Here is a 20,507-nt window from a genome sequence, read left to right as displayed (position 1 = left end):
AAATTTCATTTTCCTTTCAAATTTCTTACGGACTTTTCCGGGAAATCATTACAAGAGATACATTTGGCCATATTACCTAAAAGGACACCAGTTATCTATTTTATCTTACATGAATTTTATATGAGTTTCCACTTTGCTCCTACATTTTGTATCATTTAGGCAGGTTGATTCTAGACCAGATACAAAACATTTAGCAAGACTTACACATCTTTTTGTATGCTTGTTTTTAAATTACTATGGAAAATTTAAAGTGCACTTTGAATATAGACCTCTTAGTACTTCTGTACACTGCCAGAAACAATTATAATACGCTTGAAAATTTCTACTCTCTTCACTCATCTCTTCACTAGTTGCAAAAAAATTTTATCATAGCTCATTCCATATATTATTTCTGTGTACAAATATATATTACAAATAAACTCAGAGTTAGGTTATCTCCTATCAGTAATGACAGTAGTCAAAAATGTTTTGTTTATGACAGAGGACTAGGCAAGGAAATTGATGCCTTCTTACTGAACTGTTTAGGTGTGTTATTCCCTTGAAGTACAGGTATTATCTCCAAACTATAATGCTGAATTTAAATCTGCTGGATATTCCTCCTATGTGTTACATGTGGTTGGATATCCCTCAGTAGAGACCTCGTACGCTCCTCTATGAGTAACTGTTCAGGAACACATATTTCAGATGTCCGTGGACATAGCTATTCAGACCCCAAATAACTCTGACCTCCAGCAAAAATCTGAAGCTGAAGTTTCATCTGTTCCTTTGAAAATTCACTCTCATTTGCAGAGGCTTTATGGGCTAGGATGGTCTTTTTCTTAGGATTTTTAACATTTACAATCTTAAGACACCTGCAACATAAAATGCTTTCTCACTCATATAGCAGAAGTCTATGTGGCAACACTAGGCAATTCTAAACAACGTTACTTAGTGTGCTGCCCTTTTTTTCCATTCAGCTAAAAAAAGTTACTTGCTAAGGCCGTATAAGACAGGCTCAGTGAATTTAACCACTTGAAATAGGTTGAGAAAACAGCCTGCAGCATTTTAATGGGTATCAAGCAAACAAACAAACTCATACACACACCAACAGATTCTCAACTAGGCAGTGAGGCAACAAAGACAAAACGAAAACTTGCGTTCCAATTATAAGAAATTGGGAGATGATCATCTCTCCTCAACATTACCACGTATTTTCTTAATCTGGAAAGTACAATCTAGAAATCCCTGGATAAATGATTGATAGTCATCTTTTTTCTTCGTTTTTAATTTCATGGGCAATCTTCTCTTTGACTGGTTGGTTGTTACTGTTTTTCAGGATTCTTCTTCATCACAAGCAGTCAATGAGATCACACACGCGTGTCCTTACAACACTGAAATGCTTAGTTCCATAGCAGTTTGCATAAGAAAGCACAAGCCATATCTTCACTTTTATCAGCTTAACAAATCAATTTTTGAAGACTTTTCACAGAAGATGACTCTAACATAACAAAGCAATACACTGTATTAAATGCTGGATATCAGGCTTCTTTATCTAAACTCAGAAGCTGTAAAATATACTACTAAAAATCTCATTAATAATTTAGGACATACAGCAATTTTGCCCAGTCTTTCATGGCTTCAAGGTTTTCACTTCAGAAAAAAGGAGTTTAAGGCAAATTCTGAACATCTACAACAATACTATGGTAGCACAACAGGAGAGAATCGTGATGAGTTAAGCTAAATTATAATAAATACTCTACATTTATGTTTTTGAGAGAAAACCAAGAAAAATTGATATACAAATATTCCAAGTAGTATGAAGTCATTAAAATGCCTAATCCCTTGGTGTCAAAGACAAATGTGTGCACGCATATGACCTAACTATAATATTTAAGGAAAAAAAGAAATCTATTGTCCTCGTCTTACCAAGCGTTTACTGTAGAGTAGAGCTGTGCTGCTTCCACTGGAAACTGCCCATTTGGAAAAATTCATGGCATGTTCCAGCTGTTTAGAGAGACCTGCCACTTCCAGTTGTTGTTGCATAAGTTTCATTCGATGCTCTTTAGCCAGAGTCTGTAAGCAGAAAATTAGTTATAGTCAAAGCGTTCAACTTACAGCTGAGATACATTTAACTTACATGTTTGTGACTCAATGATCGAGAGATTCTCTTCTGAAACTCTTCTAAAAAAATACTCCCCTACATCTTGACTATAGCTACCAGTCAAAAAAGTCATAATATTTATTCAAGATATCAAGGTAGTGCATGTAGATCTTCATTTTTTCTTATGACACATTTTCATATATATATATATATGCCTATATATACACAAACAGTTTTTTAAGAACTCATTTTCTAGGCATCAATTTCAAACAACCTCCTTTGATTTTCTATTAGACTGCAGAATTTATGGAGTTCTGATGGAAAGACTTTTCATGCACGGTGCACAAAATAATGGCCTACAAAAGCATGGAGGAAAAAAACAGGTTCAGAGACAACTTTGATTATTAATATATATATGCATATATATATATATATATATATATATACACATACACACACATACACACATATATATATATATAAAAGACACGATTTACAAAGAAATAAAGGAACACTAATAAATAAGTAAACAAATACGCTTGCTCAAATGGCTTGTGTGGGACTTCTCTCTGCTTTGGAACTGCAATAGGACATGTACAAACAGCTAATGCTAAAATTGATTTCAACCATCACCAGAAGAAAAAAAAAAAAAAAAAAGAAAATTGCCTTTTTTTTTTTCTTGTGACAGAAATGAAATTACCTCCAACTGATGCAGCAGAGCTTTTCCCTTTTTGTTTATTTCTACCATCAGTGTAAATATGGCAACTTTAATATCCTGTTCCACCTGCTTTTGATTCTGATTCATCTCAAGAATTCTGCAAGTAAACAGTATAGAAAATTATATTCTTTAGGTCACAAACCCACCCTTCAAACACAGAATTTTATACTTCTGTGCTACTGGGACTAGAATATTCCTTGATTATATGCACCAATTAATACATAAACAATCAGACACTTTTAGTCAGGAAAATTACTAGAAGAAACAGAAAGAACAAGTACCAGTGAATTACAATAAAATTAATCCACTGGTGGCAAGTTCTAAAGACCTAAGTCTGTAAAACCTTTATCAATGACATAGATAATGCATCAAGTGCACTCTCAGCAAGTTTGCAGACGACACCAAGCTGAGCAGTGCAGTCGATACACTGGAGGGATGGGAAGCCATGCAGAGGGATCTGGGCAGGCTGGAGAAGTGGGCCCATGAAAACCTAATGAGGTTCAATAAGGCCAAGTGCAGGGTGCTGCACTTAGGTTGGGGCAATCCCAGGTATTTATATAAACTGGGGGAAGAGCTCCTTGAGAGCAGCCCTGCGGAGAATGACTTGGCGTTCTTGGTGGACAAGAAGCTGGATGTGAGCCAGCAGTGTGCACTTGCAGCCCAGAAGGCCAACTACATCCTGGGCTGCATTAAAAAAGGGGTGGCCAGTAGGGAGAGGGAGGTGATTGTCCCCCTTTACTTGGCTCTTGTGAGGCCCATCTGGAGCACTGTGTCCAGGCCTGGGGCCCTCAGAACCAGAAAGATGTGGAACTCTTGGAATGGGTCCACTAAGATGATCAGAGCACCTCTCCTATGAGGAAAGGTTGAGGGAACTGGGCTTGTTTAGCTTGGAGAAAAGGAGGCTCTTGAAAGACCTCATTGCGGCCTTCCAGTACTTGAAGGATGAGTATCAACAGGAGGGGGTGCAATTGTTTACAAGGGTGGATAGTGATAGGACGAGAAAAATGGTTTTAAACTGAGACAGGCAAGGCTTAGATTATATACTAGGAGGAAGTTTTTCACTCAGAGCGTGATGACGCACCGGAACAGGTTGCCCGAGGAAGCTGTGGATGCCCCATCCCTGGAGGCATTCAAGGCCAGGCTGGATGTGGCTCTGGGCAGCCTGGTCTGGTGGTTGGTGACCCTGCACATAGCAGGGGGGTTGAAACTAAGTGATCATTATGGTCATTTTCAACCAGGCCATTCTATGATTCTATGGTAAAACAAGGGTTATTATAGTTATTTAGTTAGTTACATTTAGTTATTTCAGTAGTAATGCTCAAATTGGTAACAGGGCATACTCTTACATCGTGAAAAGCACTGCTAAAAGACAGGGGATAATAACACTAAGATGCTGCAATAGAGGAGAATGGTTTCTGCTCTGCTATCTTAAAGACAGGCAGAGAGGAAGACTTCAAGTTACACTCAGCATCTTCTACTGTGTTGAATCTTCCTGTAAGTGCTGAAGAAGCAGATACAAAGGACTACTGCTGCATGAGTTTTACAGATTTATTCCTCTGCTAGATTTGCAGTAGAGTGAATTCAAGCCCAAAGAACAAAAGTATTACATAAATCTTCAAATGTGTGTCACAAGCATTATGAAAACATGAGTCATTATCTCTCACTTTCTAAGGGATCTACACTAACAAAAAGAGCGCACTGATGATGAACATAAGACCGCCTCCTGCACAGTTTATTGCATAACTTGTTTCACTGCACCCAAGTTATTGTTCCCACGGGTTTGAGCAGAAGAATTACTTAACATAAGCAAGCACATTAAAAAGACACCCAACACAATAAAAAACCGAAGCTTTTGGAAGGCCAAGAAAATCTTAAAATTTTTCTTTCTGGAAGCATATAAAGACTGAGGTGCAAAATCTACTAATCTAAACATTTCAACAAATTACAGTGTATACTGAAGTTGCAATCTGTCAGTTTCAACCTCAAAATCCAGTGCATACCTGTTCTGGATCTGCTTCCCTGTACATTTTATATATTTAGTCTTCTCCATCAGTTTAGTGATTAGAGTCTCAATGATCACTTTCTGGTTCTGAAAAGCTTCTTCTATAAACTGGTACCTGTAGTGAAGAAACAGTGAGTATTTACACATGCCAAAGGTAGGATATAATAAAAAGCAGACTGCCCTACAAAAGGGCTTTGTAACATGAAGAAAGATGCTGTTCAGGTCAAAAATTTAACTGCCATTATGGAGGTATACGTCAGGAAATGCTGACCTATTTTATTTACAGCATATTCCTTTTAATTTTGACTTTAAGTTTTTAGAATTATGTTTTTCATAAAATTGAAGGCATACTGTGTGACCTTGTCACAATTCTATTGAAAGAAAAATTAATGTTGTGCTGTAACTATTACTCCAAGTGAAAGAGCACATAAGCTATTACTTCATGCAAGATAAGGATGTTGAAGCAGAAGAAAGAAGAGATTGCTGAGTCAGTAAAGTCAGTAACACTAAATCAAGGAATTGAAATCAGCAACAATTTGTGGGAAAAAAATAAGAGGAGACATTCTGAACAGGATATAAATTGTAAGAGAAGGAGAATTTAAGAGGAAGACAGCAATTCAGCAAGATCAACATTTAGCTGGTTCCAAGAAGCAAAATTGGACAACACTCCTCCACCTACTGATGTCTGTCTGCCTTGTCAGCCAAGCAAGTTCATTGGGTGGTTACATTTAGAACAGTGAACATATTAATGTTTAACCTATGAGCACATCTGTCCCAGGCCAATACTGTTATATGTTAACAGAAAATTACTGTCCTGTACCCAGGAGTTGTATATTATTCCTCTTTTCATCTTCTACGACCAGTAGGAAATGGCCAAAGAACAGAAACCTAAAATTTGAATGTTATTAAATAGCATTCTCAAAGTACAGTATAGTTAAATTTCAGATTTACTTTTCTTTTTTGAAGAGCTCTTCATAGAAAAATTGTCCATTTGCTCCATTCTAAATTTCTTGGGTATTGTTTGGTTATATAAACATCTTGTTGAAGGACAAATGGAAAAATTACACATAAGCATACAGTTACATAACAGCCTCTGTGCTAAGGTCTCTCTGAAAAACTGCACAGCAACAAATTCCATCCAAATAAATTGTCAGTAAATAAAGGTCTTATTCTTAAACCACCAGAGTAAAAACCGAAAGAATTAGGTTTATCTCCAAACTATCACGCATTTGCCAGCCACGTTCTTCTCGACACAATCTCAGTTTTTTTCCTGATCACAAAATTTAATTTTTCACCCAACTGAATTGTATATTGCTACAGCCACAATTAACTTCAAGCTGTCTTCCTGCATGCAAGCTGTATAAAACACTGACTTTGTTTTCATACCTGTGCTCTTTGTGTTCTAGTAACTGACAATCTCGGCAGGTCAACTTGTCACACGTTTCACAGTACAGCTTCAGCTGCTCCTTTTTGTGGAAAGGGCAAAACACAGGTCGCTGACTGGTCACACCAACTGCCTCTATTAATTATAGGGAGATGTCAGTCCAGACTCTTGAAATTGTTATAGATTTGCATTATCATGTGTTTCCTTATTATGCTCCTCATCTATATGCTAACCAGAAGTTACTTACGTTTCTTCAGGAGCCCAGTCTAAACGGGTTGGAAGTCTCAGTTCTTGAAGTAAATACAAATGAGCATAGGAAACATCATCACTTATTAAAAATGATATCTGTTCTTCTATGCAACGTAATGAGAAGAAAAAATACTTTTCTTATGACTTGGGCTGTATACTGAGTTCGTGAGGATTATACAGCTTGTAATGACACTGCAGCCCTTTCTTCACTGCAGACCAGGAAGGCCACTTTGCTGTACCCATTCATTTGCTTATTTTAATAAAAATCTGCAGTGTGATTTTCTGATCTATATTTCACCAAAATTATTTGAAAATGACTAGCACTCAGAGGAGGACTGAATATTCCCATTCATTCCCTTCCTATGGCATTTTTCTCAGCAAATTACACTCAAAATAAGTCATGCACTACTCTTGTCCTTTCCACGTACATTCAGCAGTCACTTCTGATTAACTAGTATGAAAGTGGGATGTAAATATAGCACCCAAAATATACTATACTGGAAACTACCCTTTGAGAAGTAGATTACAGAAATGATAAATCCTGTCACATATAAAATCCACAGAAACTGACATTGAGGAGTGAAAAATACATACATGTATTTATAATAACAGAAAATAGTTCACAATAAAATACATAATTACAAGATCATCTATGTCCAAAAGACTTAATAGAACTTAACCTGAGTAGAAAATTTGTCAGCACCCTATTACTTTTGTAAGTGTCCTAATGTTGCTCGAAGACGAGACAAAATGAGCATAAACTCAAAATGAGCATAAACAAAGATGGTTTTCTGTAAATAAAAGTACAAAAGGACTCTTTCTCACCATGAGAAGAGTCAGGCATTCACAATGAGAACACTCAAAATTTCTTAGAGGCTGTACTGTACACTGCAACAATCTTTGTTTTCAAGGCCCAAAAGGATAAAGCCTGAACAACCTGATGTGACCTCACAGCTGAATTGCTTTAGGCAGGAGGCTGGACTAGATATTCTCCTAATGTTCCTTTCAACCTCAAGTTTCCCAGATCCTACTGAGGAAAAACTCCTAAATTCATAACATATTTTCCTTGAATTTCTAAAGCAAAACATTTCAAATTTAAAATATACTTAGCTAAAATGTGAATTCTGGCATGCTCCACTGCTAACAAAACATGTCCTTATTATCAGTGCAGAAAGAATTTAATTTATTAGTTCTCCCTTTGCTGTGATATTACAGTAAATTAACATAACTATTTAGTAGATCTCTAGAAAAGCTAGAGGAGCCAAATACGTGAAGAAGTATTTTCTGTGGTTAATCTGTAAGCCAAGACAATAACGAGCAATCACTCCAGATGAAACATCACTTTTATATTTATACTGGCTTTATATTCATATTGGTATGTATAATGTTTAAAACATTTCAACATAAAAATTGTAATTAAATACTAATCTGTAGGTTTTCTCACCACTATGTATCATACCTGATAGAAGAAATTGACTATTATACTTGCAGCCATGACAAAAATTTGTCTTTTCAGTAGCTACATTCTAATGAATCTAATTCTTAACAATAACAACAAAAAAAACCAACAGTTTTCTTTTGTTAGCTGAGCCATTTCAGAGATTCTCTTAAAGAGTTTAAAGTGCTTCCAAAGAAACACCAGAGTTAGTTCAAATGGTTGCAGCCTTCAGAATGGAACTGAAATAAGTGAATGGAAGGCAGGAACCAACACTTCCTGATCCAATCAGAAAGTAAAACTTATTTTGTTAGTATTCATATGTACCAAGAGTTTACACCACACTGAATCTGTCCTTTTACATTTACTAAGATTAAGGGACAGTATTTTTGAAATGCATCATTTTAAAAATTAAATGTGTTGACTTAATTCGGTTTTCTGATGCATTCTTTGTGATTAACACACATCCTTTGCAAAATTACAAATCAAGTATGTTACCTGGAGATACTTCCTCCTTCTGTCTTACAGTATGATCCTTTGTGAATTTAACCCTCTGGTGAGCTCTGATGCAGGTCTTGCACAACCATTCCACACATTCCACACAAAACCCATGAGCTTCTGCATTGTCTTCACAACTTGTGCAGACCTGACACGAAGAGGAAAAAAAATGGCAGCTATGAAAATAAATATAGCATATGCATACAAGCTATTATTCATATATAATCAATGTACTTCTGTAGATTCCCTACAAGAGTGAAATGGGAACAGAAAACTGCCTGAGGTACAGGAACACTATAAATAACTATATAAAAGTAATTGAATATGACTTGTCAAAGAAAATGGTCATTTTATCAGTGCTACTCTAGAACATTTACCTGACATCACAGAAGTCAAATCATTACTTTCCACCTGACACTGCACACTTAGGAGTTGTATAATGTTTACTATATAGTAAATATTTCACAAGAGCATATTGTAAAGACAGAACACAATCAGCACTGCTCTGATTTTAGAAGACAGAAGCTTTAGTTTTAGTTTCTGTTCATCTACACAAAGTTACAGGAAACAAACAAAGTAAAAAATAGCAGGGTTCCACTCAAGAAACTCTGCATTGCTACTTTGAGACAGATTACAGCTTATTAGTAAAGCTCAAGACATTAGTAAAGTTCAAGACATTTTCAGGGAATCTGTAACATTTTTCAAACTGCAGCCTCTGGACTACACCCAAGAGATCTAGAAAAAAAAAGTAATTTAGGATAACACCTGACAGCCCTGGGCAGCCTGGTCTAGTATTAAACGAGGAGGTTGGTGGCCCTGCGTGTGGCAGGGGGGTTGGAGATTCATGATCCTTGAGATTCATGACCCTTGAGGTCCCTTCCAACCCTGGTCATTCTATGATTCTGTGATAGCAATCAAAATGTCCCTGCATAAAGTCAGTATCTCCACGTAAGGAAGATTTCCCTTCGACCAACAATTTCAGCAACAGGTTGAAAACTAAGAGTGATAGACAACAACAATTTACATGCTCATAAAATTATTTCATTTTTAAGTCCTCCTTTACAGTCACATAACTCATCCTTCACGTTCCCCTCTCCAGTCATATCTTGAAGCATTTAGGCAACTATCATCCATTTCTATCAAGGTTTAGCACTGCTGCAAACAAAAGATTCAAGCTGCCTGATGATCACTCTATCCTAGAGATCCCACCAATAGAATTATGCTAACAGGATACAAGGGACAAAACTTTAGATCTTGGTTTTCCTTTTAGTTTCATTTTTAAAAAATTCAGCTTCTGCACCCACACAAGATAGAGATTAAAGCAGAAGCAACAATTTTTATCCTAAGCAGATATGTATAACTACGTCCCAGTTTGCCCCTTCCAGAAAAAGAAGAATATTAGCTGATGAGGTGAACTGACTTGCCTTAGGCCACATAGCAAGTTACTGACAGAACTGGAATTTGAAAATACGAGTCCCAGATTCCCAACACTGTGCTTATTCTTCTGGATCGTGTTGCCTCTCACTGTAAATATCTTCTGAGAAATTATGTTACAACACAAGAATGGGAGACCCTTCTTGTTCTCAATTGGAGTATGAGGCAGTTCATGTTCATAGAGGTGACCTGAAAAGGAAAACAAAAACTGGGCTTGTGCCCCTTTTTCTGTTTCTTTACAAAAAGGAGGCCTGGAAGTCTTACTAAAAACCCTTCTTAAAAAATATGTTCTGCTTATTTTTATGTTTTTTCCCCATCATCTCTTCAACAACAAAAATTCTATTGCTATCTAGACCAGTTAATTAGGGAAAAATTTTAATTTCTATGACACTTCGGGGGGGAAAAAAATCATAAAGCCATACTGAATCCTTAGATAAGTATGTAAAACAAGTAAATAAGCATCGCTGAGGCGTTAATTCAATGTTACATTTTCTCTGGCTGCAAAACCCGTGAAGGAAATTCTCTGCCTCCATTTCCAGTTTCTTCTCAGTAAAAGTACCGATGCAATCCTTCGCCAGGCTGGTGTAAAACCAGATTGATTGCATCACTGCTGCCCAGTGATCAGTTACATGAGCACTGCTGACTGAGCAGAGAACTTCTGCAGGCCAAGAAGCTTTTAAAGAACTTGTTGGCAGAGAAGTATTATCATACTATGCTCCCAGACTGACTAGGAAGAGGTTTTGCAAATACACAGAATGAGAAGTAAGATTTTTCTTTAAACTAGAAAAATAAAAGAAGATAACAGGAAAAAAAAGAACACCAATCTTTCAAGGCCTTTTCATTGTTATTATTAAATCAAAAAAGCAAAACAAAACAGAAAAGGTGAAAACCCAGATAGTATTAAGAAATTAATAAATATATTATGCTCTTTCCAGGTCACCTTTAGCAATCTCAGGCAGGTAAGCTTGATATGTGTCAGACCATTCAAATGAGTTCAAAAGATTTCAGAAAGTAATCATTCTTCCTAGATTCCAAGATCTTTGTCTACTTTATTTCTGCAATGCATTTTAACTTTTTTCTGTCTGTTTTGACCTGTTATTGTTAGAAAGAAGATTGTGATTCAATAACCAGTCAGGTGGTGTGAAATGAACTGAAACTCTTTCTTTGTAGTCCAAATATACATGTATTGCAACTTTATACTCCTCAAATCCACCAAGTAGAAGACAGACAGATTTATAAACTTCTTCATAGACATTATAACTCATGCTGTCAAAATAGTTCTGCTCTGTAGGTAAAAACTAAATTTGCTTCCACCCAGTTCTTATTTGAAAAATGCATTTTCAGATCAAGATTAGATTTTGCTAGAGCTCTGACTTATTAGAAGAAATTGTATACCTAAAGTACATGGAAACACAATTACCGGAAATATAAGCTATATTCTTACAAAATCTAAAACTATGTCACTTATTTTGACTAATACAAGCATTCCTTTAGTAATTTCAAAGAAAACTCTCCCTAATTAACTTGCAAGTCTTTATTCTGGTTAGACAGATTTATTTTTAATTGACTTTTCCTTGTAAGTATGTCTAATTCAGTTACTAGTTTTAGTATTTACAACCCTGGGAAGTGTTCACTCGGCCTTCATTCAATTTTAATGTAAGCTGAAATTACTCAGCATGTTCCAGGAAGGTTACGATATTTTCTGCTCTAAAAGCTTGTTTGTTTACTTAAAGACAGATTTGTATGCACGAGCTGAGGTAATAGAGCTGTCTTCTCAGCTGCTACTCTGTACTACCTACTCTTCCAATTAGCTTTAAGTATCAAAGACATTAAATAAGCAAAATTTTCGAGTTTTGAAGGAAAAGAACTCAGTAGCATTCCAGAGAAATATTTGTTCAACTAATATTCTGAATAAAAATTACTCCAGGTTAAATTAAATGTAATTGTAACCTTTATTTTAAAAAACACCGGTGCCAAAATTGATATTTCTTGGCACATACAAAAGCAGCAAGGACAACATCTGCCTTTTGGGACATACTCACCCATCTGTACTTCTAAATATGAATCATATCCTGACATCTTAAATCACGAACCCTAAGGAACATAGCCTTTCTGCAACATCCCATTACTGGCCACCTTGCTACTAAGCACATCACAACTGTATCAAGACAGCCTATTATCCACTGTTCTAAACTAGCAACTTTCAAAGATCTTTTCACCATGTGTACAGCTTTGTTAAGGTGTTTAGCATACTAGTTCTTCTTTGGAAGAATACACGGTAGCTACTTTGTTATCATATAAGTGCCTGACTTCACCCTGACAGCACTGAGTTTGGTGGATACTCCAGCTGTTGATACCCTGTAGCTCAGAGGAGTATGCCCAGTTTTGCATGGTTACCATCAACTTCCAAGAATAACGGATCCTTGAATTTTCCATTCCTTATCTAAGACACAAAGGTCTCAATTCCCCCCCACCTTAAAGTTTAAGAAAAATCTAGAGGAAGAAGAATGAAGACAAAAAATCTTCTTTGCCACCAAAACCAGTAGAAATAATTCTGTTTCTATCCAACTCCCCAGAGCAGCACGTCACAGGACACGTTCTATAACTTACCTAGAAGTTATGACACAGGCCCCAAAGGAAAAAAAGAAAAAGAAAAAAAGGAAAACTGGAAAACGTCAGGACTGCTTTTGCCTAGCAAAGCAATTTGTTATCTTGCTTTTCTTCCTAACTGAAGCAAAAAGGACTATTTTCTTTTACTAGCAGAGTAATCAAAGGAAACCAATGGAAAAAAAAAAAACACACAAAAAAAAAAAAACCAAAAAAGCAACAACAGCTTCAAATAATCCTACATCAACAGAACACTGAGATATTGCTTGTACTTCAGAGACTTCCAACTAAATTCCAGTTTCAGGTAGGGTATATAATTTCTAAGAATCAGAGCTGCAAAATGTCCTACTCTCTGAAGACAGCTAAATGGTTTTTGGAGACATAAATCTAAGTCCTCCTTCTTGGGGACGAGGACAAAACGTATGCCTTTAATAGCCAGTGAGTCAGCATTACAAACCTGATTGGTACTTCCATTGACTCTTGACATACCCATTCACGCAGGTAAGCACAAATTCCAGCTAAGCTTTCAAACAAGCAGACTAAACAATAAAGGACTTCTAAGAAGATATCCTCAAAACAAATAGATCGAAAGCCAATAATACATTTCCCTAGAACAAGATGAAAGGCAATTTCCAAGAAGTTCTTTAAGGCTACAATACAAGTGACATTGGATTAGCTTAAAATTGACATCACATTGAAACAGTAATCTTTTTTTTTTATTGTTATTACCAAGAATGCAGCAACATAAAGAAGCTGAATCATTTCCAAGAAGTTCCTGGAGTTTAATAAAATCTTGAAAAGATATTTGGTCTCTCTCATTAGTTGACAGTGAAGACATGTTATTTAGTGCAGTGTTTTGCCAGTGATAACAAAAAATTAAAGCTGACTGAAGCAGAGGATTGCATTTTACATTGGGATCTCCTGACATGGTGTCATTTAGGTCTCTGGATCAAAGAGTGCTGAAAGTGTCCTGCCCAAAGTCTAGAAATTTCCATTCTAATATCTATTTCTTGCATTTAGTTTTTATTATCACAATGCAATTTTAAATTGATAATTAAAAATAGCTTAAACAACCTTCTTCTTCATGTGCACTTTCATATATTTCAACTGATTTTTTGGAGTAGCTACTTCATATGATGATTAAGTACTTCAGGTCTTTTTCTGTATATGAATAGCAAAAAAGGCCATGCAGCAAGAAGCCAAGGACATGCATACACATCCAACACATGTTAACTTGATTACATGTTAATGCACTTACCTGATTTGATTTTTCTACTGTGCTACTAGGAACCTCTGTGGTATCCTTCACAAAAAAGTTATCTATGATGTGTCTCTCTGCGCATTCCTGACCACAAATTGGACAGCGGATAACACCAACTGGGGGGGAAAAAAATCTAATTATGCTTGCGCAACTTAAGATTTATCAACAACTTCAAAGACAGCTTGTAAGGATAAACACTTTGAAAGTCAACATTAATACTGTTCTATCCATTATGTCTGAGTAAGAAGCTTGTTCTCATTCATCACTGAAGAAACCTTTTACCTGTTATTCCCTGATGATATGTTCCCTTAACCAAGGTCAAGTATCTCCATTTCAATCCTACTTTAGATTTGCTTTAATCTTACAGAAAATTAATTCCTTTTCTTCTAAAAGCATCTATTCCATTGACAAATTGTTGTTACACAATTGATTAAAGCAAACATTTATTAATGTGGAGTATTCATTAGTGAGAGTGAACAGTTCTACACACACCAGTAGCATGACACGACTGACTTCCAACTACAGTAATGAGAGAAACTGAAATGCAATAAATTCAAAGAGAAATTGTATAAAGGAACAGACCTGCATTAAAATAGCAACTACCTTCATAAAAAGCAAGGATATGTTAAGGAATAAATGAGCAAGGTCCTCTCCCTCCTTTGTTCTGCAAGACACACTGAAGAAGAGTTCTAAGGTAGTACCTGCAAAGTCCTGTGGAAAATCTCTAAAACCGTTTGAATGTCTCAGTCACCGAGGGATTGCTTAGCAGTGAAGAAGAAAGGGAAACAGTGTGTTTAGTTTGCAGCCGGAACAGAAACCAAAAGTGCTCTGCTGAGGAGGATGCAGAGTATGTCAGAGGATGGATGGCACTACTCTTCCATGCAAATGTGGGCAAGGTTCCCTGCTGCAAGAGGTGCTAATGTGATTCATGTGATGTGAAAGAGTCTCAATGACCCTGATTTCAGCTGGAGTAAAGGGTCAATGCTGAACTCCAACTACTCCCACCTCACATGCAAACTACAGATATGCATGCAATATACTTTTCTTACAAATAAAAAGGACTACAATGGTCAGGTGTGCACCTGCCACCTGGGTATTACTAGACCAGAGACTACACTGGAAGCAAGGGTGGTAATCTGGATTTTCCTTCCATGCCTATCCACTCCCTCTTTTCCTCTCCCCACCTCTGTTCTCTCTCCCCCTCTTATTTTTTTTTCCTCTCTCTTTTCAAGTTACATTAGAATGTAACACAAGGCATACATTCCTGGCTTGTCACCAATGCAGTATAGAAATTTAAATATATGTATTCTCCATGTCATGTGCCAGGTATTGTAGTGGGATACAAATAAATATTTAACCAATCTTTTGGTGTCATTTCACCTTAATTTAGCCTGAGGCAATCATGATCCAGTTGGATCACGACAGTAACATAATCCAGGTTGAACACAGAGCTGACAACCAGTAACACAAAGAGTTGATTTATCCCTCACAAGAAAAAAAAAAAAGGACAAAGTCATTCTCAAGACTTGGAGCTTAACAGTGAGTAGATCAGGTTTAAGCAAAGAAGACCTGCAGAAACATTTTTAAAGACACCTCTTCTACATGCCAAAACAACTGAATGTCTTATTAACACCGCGATTTCTTTATCTTCCGAGAAATCTCTGAAATGCTGACATTAATGTATTGCTTTAAGGAAATTATCCACACTCACAGCTACCAAAAGGAAATGAATAAAAACTAAGTCAGGTTGAAATAATCACTACACAGAGGGGCAGCACTGAGCTCTGTTCGCTGTGACAGCAACAGGGCCTGAGAGAACAGCAGGCAGCTGTGTCAGGAGAGGGTCAGGTTGGGTGTTAGGAACAGATTCTTCACAAAAGGGTGGTCAGGCTCTGGAACAGGCTCATCATGGCAATGGTCATGGCCCCGTGATGCTGGAGTTCATGAAGTGTTCGGACAAATCTGTAAGACATAAGGTTTCTTTCTGGCTGGTGCTGTGTGGAGCCAGGGATTGGACTCAATGATCTCTGTGGGCCCCACCAAACGTGGGATATTGTCATTCTCTGATGTAGGATGTAGGACCATGCAAATCCCACAGCACAATAGTGATGCAAGACCAAACCAAGACAGATTCTAGACCTACAGCTGTTATTTCAAAAGAAGCATGTTTTTAAGGATTAAGAGAAGCTTATAGGTATAGTTTAATGCACCAAATTTAAAATCAGTAAATAATTCAGCACCTGAATATTTAACTAAATTGGTATGTGCTTAATTTTGTTCCTGTTTCACTTTTAAATTAAAAGGCAGAAGTGCAGAAATCATTAAAATATTTTACTTTCCATAAAAAAAAAAAACTGAATTCCTTATGTTTCACACAACATTTAGATAACTTTTCCATAGTGTTATTCCAATAACATGCTAGAGATCTGAGCACATTATACTCAATTAGCTCTTCACTCCTGAAATTTAGCCAGCAGCTTCCCCCTTGTGTGCAAGGCATTTCACTTTCATCTGTAAGGCTGTGATACTAAGCCTGCTTCAATTGTAATTGCTATTTCGCAAGTCTGTGTTTCAATATACATCTCTGCAGCTTCCTTTGATAGACACATTCTATATTTTGGTTAAAACTTCTGCAACTTTTTTATACCATTTTCATGAAGGATAATAAAAAAAAAAAAATCCAATTCAGGTATGTCAGGTAGGTAATGCAACTCTTCAGTTCTTATTTTCTTCTCTTATTAAGCAAATCAATTTGCCACAGACAATAATACTCAATCCACACACTTGCTGGAAAATACTTTTAGTAAAAAAGAACATTTCATTACAGTGATGGTTACAAACAACCCTGTGTTCCCTCATTGCTCATTCTTGGTCCAAGCAAGACACAATTCTCTGGGAAAATGCAAGCAACTGAGCTGATCCATACATGTGTTTGGGAGTGGGGTACAGAAAGAACGGCAGCAGAAGGACAGTGACAAAATGGCATCTGTCACTGACATGCGTATGAAGCAAAAGTGCACCACTGCATCCCTCTGTTTGGAAAAAGGGCACCCACTGACATTCATCAATGCTTACTGAACATTTACAGACTCCAAACAGTGGCTGTGAGCACAGTGAGGCAGTGGGGTGGTGTGTTTAAGCGCTGGTGACAGCAACAGTGGGTCACCTCCGCTGGCGCACTTCTATGAGCATGGCATGCAGGCCACGTTAATCACTGGTGAAAATGCACAGCTAATGGTGGTGACTACCCTGAAAAAGTGCTTTGTAGCTGAGAATTTGCTCTATCAAATAGCGTTACTGTGCTTTTTCTATCTGTATTAGTTCTCATGGAAATAAATAGAAGGTATTATTTTCAGTGTAACCTATATATTTGTCATTTCTGACACAGAGAGACACCTGCTATGCACTTCAGCACTGAAACCAAACGTTCCACTGGTCTTTTCACAGACTGAATATGGCAACAGTAAGGTTGAGAGACTGTGTAGATACCAGACTGAGATGGGAGAAGGAGAAAAAAAAAACTTCTCAAACCTCTCAAAATCCTCCTGAGAAGTTTTTCTTGAATCCCTTATGCTGTCTAAGCCACGAGCTGTTGGCCTAATTTAGAAAAAGCAAAAAAACACTGCAGGGCAGCTTTAAAAGAGGGAGAAAAAAAAAAGGCTATCTTAACCGGCAATAAACAAAATTAATCTTCCCAAAGTCAGTTGCATTTTGCCTGTGATGGTAACAGTGAGAAATCTCCCTACTTCCATCTCAACCCATGAGATTTTTTTGTCTTATTTTCTTTCCCCATCCTGTTGAGGAGGAGGAAGTAGTTAGCAAGGTGTTTGGCAGACAGCCATAGCTAACCCACCGCACATGAGTCTTACAGATCGGTCTTATTGGCTGATTTTATGCTTTAAACTAGAATTCTAATTCAGTTTATATGAAACCTGAAGCAGCACCTAGAAAGATGCTGGTCCATACATAATTTAGCAGATTTTATATGGAGAAGACACTGCTTTATACTATTACAGCCCTACAGAGATTTGGAGAATACACAACATGCCTATTACAAGTCATGTGGCTTGACAAGGGCAAACCCTACTGCCATCCCTCTTTTGTTGCAGCATAGGATACAGTTGGCCTTCTGGCTGCAAGAGCACGCTGCTGGCTCACATCCAGCTTTCCACCCACCAGCACCCTCAAGTTGTACTCTGCAGGACTGCCTCCAGTCCGTAGACATATCTGAAATTGCCCTGATCCAAGTACAACACCTTGCACTTGGCCTTGCTGAACTTCATTAGGTGCATATTAGGTTAGAGGGGGTGCAGATGAGGGCCACAAGGACAATGAGAGGGCTGAAGTACCTCTCCTACAAAAACAGGCTGAAAGAGCTGGGGTTGTTCAGCCTGGAGAAGGCTCTAGAAAGACCTTATTGCTGCTTTTCAATACTTAAAAAGTACTTACAAAAAAGGTGAGTGACTTTTTAAAAGAGTATAGCCACATGACAAGTGGCAATAGCTTTAAGATAGAAGAGGGTAGGCTTAGATTAGGTATTAGGAAGAAATTCTTCACAGAGGCTGCTGAGACACTGGAAAATGTTACACAGAAAAGTATTCAAGGTGAGGTTGGCTGCAGCTTTGATCAACTTGGTCTACGAAAGATGTCCCCACAAACGGCAGGGGAATTGAAATGAGATAGTCTTTAATGTCCCTTCCAATCCAAACCATTCTGTGATTCTGTTCTATAAATTATAATATACTGCATGTACAGCGAGGATCCATAGAAGAAATCAGAAACATGCTTTGAAAACCACCGTCCTCATCCAGCTTTCAAGTACGGAGGCTTAACTAAAAAGATGGACAGGTATTCCCTTCCAGTCCTGACAGTAGTAACAAAATAGGACATCACAGACATTAATGATTCTTGCTTTCATCTACTAATATACCTGCTGCCATACTTTAGTGTACGAAAAAGAGGCAGATCAATTTAACAGCGTTAAGTCAGATGGCTGAAGTAAACATAGGATTGCCCATGTAAGCCTTTTGCTAACAATCCAACAGGTGGTGTGCCAAGCAGCTAATGCCTTTCTGAACAAGCAAAAAGGCAATGACATTTTCCAGAGACTCTCTGGCTTGTATTTCATCAGTCACAATAACATACATTAAGAAGGAATAAAGTAAATAAAGACACACCGATACAGTCCAACCTTTTTTTTTTTTAGCCACATTCCACATATGCACGTTCATTGGTGCATCATTTTCCCATAAGCATTTAATTACATTTTAAGCTTTTTCTTAAGCTACATAGAATGCCACTTCTAAATTAACCTCTGAAATAATTAACATTTCCTCCATTGAGTCCCTCTGCAAGATACTCTCCTAGTACTAAAGTGAATTCATTCAATTTTTTTGTGTGGGGGTTAACATTTTGAGGTAATCACACAATAGATTTCTAATCATGCTTAGTTTTAATGTCAATTCTTCCTTCCTCTTGTTTCAAGACACTTCCTAAACTGTGCCATAAGTTTCTCATTACTTTCAGGCCAGGAACTCTAGCTTTATACAACAATCTGTTCAAGAAGATTCAAGTTCTGAGTAGTAGGATATTAAAAGTTATTTAGATGATTTTCTTCTATGAATTAGTAAGAAAAATAACTCTATTGAAACTAGAGGAGAAATAGACTACGTCACAAAAATGGGGAACTACTTCACTGCTTTAAAGGAAAAAATCCCAAATTATTTTGCTGCTCATTCTCCCTTTAAAAGTCCCATAATTTTCATTAAGACAATGAGGGCAAAAGAGGGAAAATCTGGAGAGCTGGAGCATTACACATTATTAACTCACATAACATGGAATAGAATTTTTTGGATAAGTGGAAACTCACATTCCTGAGTGGCTCAGCTTTACCATTTATCTTGATTAAACTTGGGATAGGAAGAAATCTTTTAAATTCCATATGGAAGTTCTGATGCTAAACTAATTCTTGACCCAACCAGTTCTAAAGAGCTTTGAGATACTTGTGACTGAATTGAATAGTCAAAGGTAGAAAGCAAACCAAAGAAATTCACTGCCTATCAGGAAAGAAAAGCTTCAAACTGATTCTTCACTTGTCTCCTCACATTAATACAAGCAGAGGGAGATCCTAAATGGAGACAGGCAGGCCACTGAGAATTGAGACAAACTAAACTATTTTCAATGCACTCATTTGCTTGTGTCTACCATGACATTTTTGCAGGGAGAAAGATGTTTAAAACCTACATGCATGTTTATTCTTGCTTGGAGAAATTAAGTTGCCCCATGACAGATTTTATTTTTGTCAAAGTAATCCCATAAGATTTTTGTTGGCAGTGATCTTTTTTACTGAATGGAACAAGCATTTGCAGAGTGCTCAAATGGGCAGGTGGAAGCATATTACTTAACTTGGGAGGTGCTCCATAATCACCACTATGATTATCATGAGGATCACGTTAAGTGATCATAACCTGCATTTTCCATCTAGTCCTCTGTGCCAGGAGGTGCTCGTGCAGCTACACGGCGATCTGGATCAAGAGCACATGACTCTTCAAGGTGGTGAAGTAGAGATGAGCACTCTTTAGTAGAAGCATCCACTAAAACTGTGGAACCTTACACTCAGACCCTGCTTGAACCAGGCCTGGACACCACACTCCTAACAAAAGTAACAATAATGGCTGCCCTGCTCATTTATTTCTACCCTACACCAACCCCTCTTGAGCAACCACCGAGATTCATGTTGACATGGGTGGACCGGGTAATACAACATGGATTTATTTGGGGGTTTGGGGAGAGAAGTTAGTTTCCAGTGTACCAGCCTTCACTCTCTACAGAGTCCTGGT

At 37.3% G+C, this 20,507-nt stretch overlaps 1 protein-coding gene across 1 annotated transcript in view; it reads right to left on the bottom strand.

Moving 5' to 3' along the window:
* The window catches only part of TRIM24 (tripartite motif containing 24), a 56,018-nt gene that overhangs the window by 21,339 nt on the left and 14,172 nt on the right, over positions 1–20,507 (bottom strand). Inside the window, exons 2-7 of the mRNA XM_052667426.1 lie at positions 13,666–13,784; positions 8,367–8,514; positions 6,187–6,319; positions 4,799–4,915; positions 2,781–2,895; positions 1,906–2,052 (exon numbers count right to left, since the gene is read on the bottom strand). Coding sequence (XP_052523386.1) covers positions 1,906–2,052; positions 2,781–2,895; positions 4,799–4,915; positions 6,187–6,319; positions 8,367–8,514; positions 13,666–13,784 — 779 coding nt within the window. The remainder of the gene's footprint in view (positions 1–1,905; positions 2,053–2,780; positions 2,896–4,798; positions 4,916–6,186; positions 6,320–8,366; positions 8,515–13,665; positions 13,785–20,507) is intronic.

This window comes from Tympanuchus pallidicinctus, unplaced genomic scaffold (assembly GCF_026119805.1).
Source record: "Tympanuchus pallidicinctus isolate F22 unplaced genomic scaffold, pur_lepc_1.0 scaffold8, whole genome shotgun sequence".
Taxonomy (NCBI): domain Eukaryota; kingdom Metazoa; phylum Chordata; class Aves; order Galliformes; family Phasianidae; genus Tympanuchus; species Tympanuchus pallidicinctus.
This window is presented reverse-complemented; position numbering and strand designations above follow the sequence as displayed.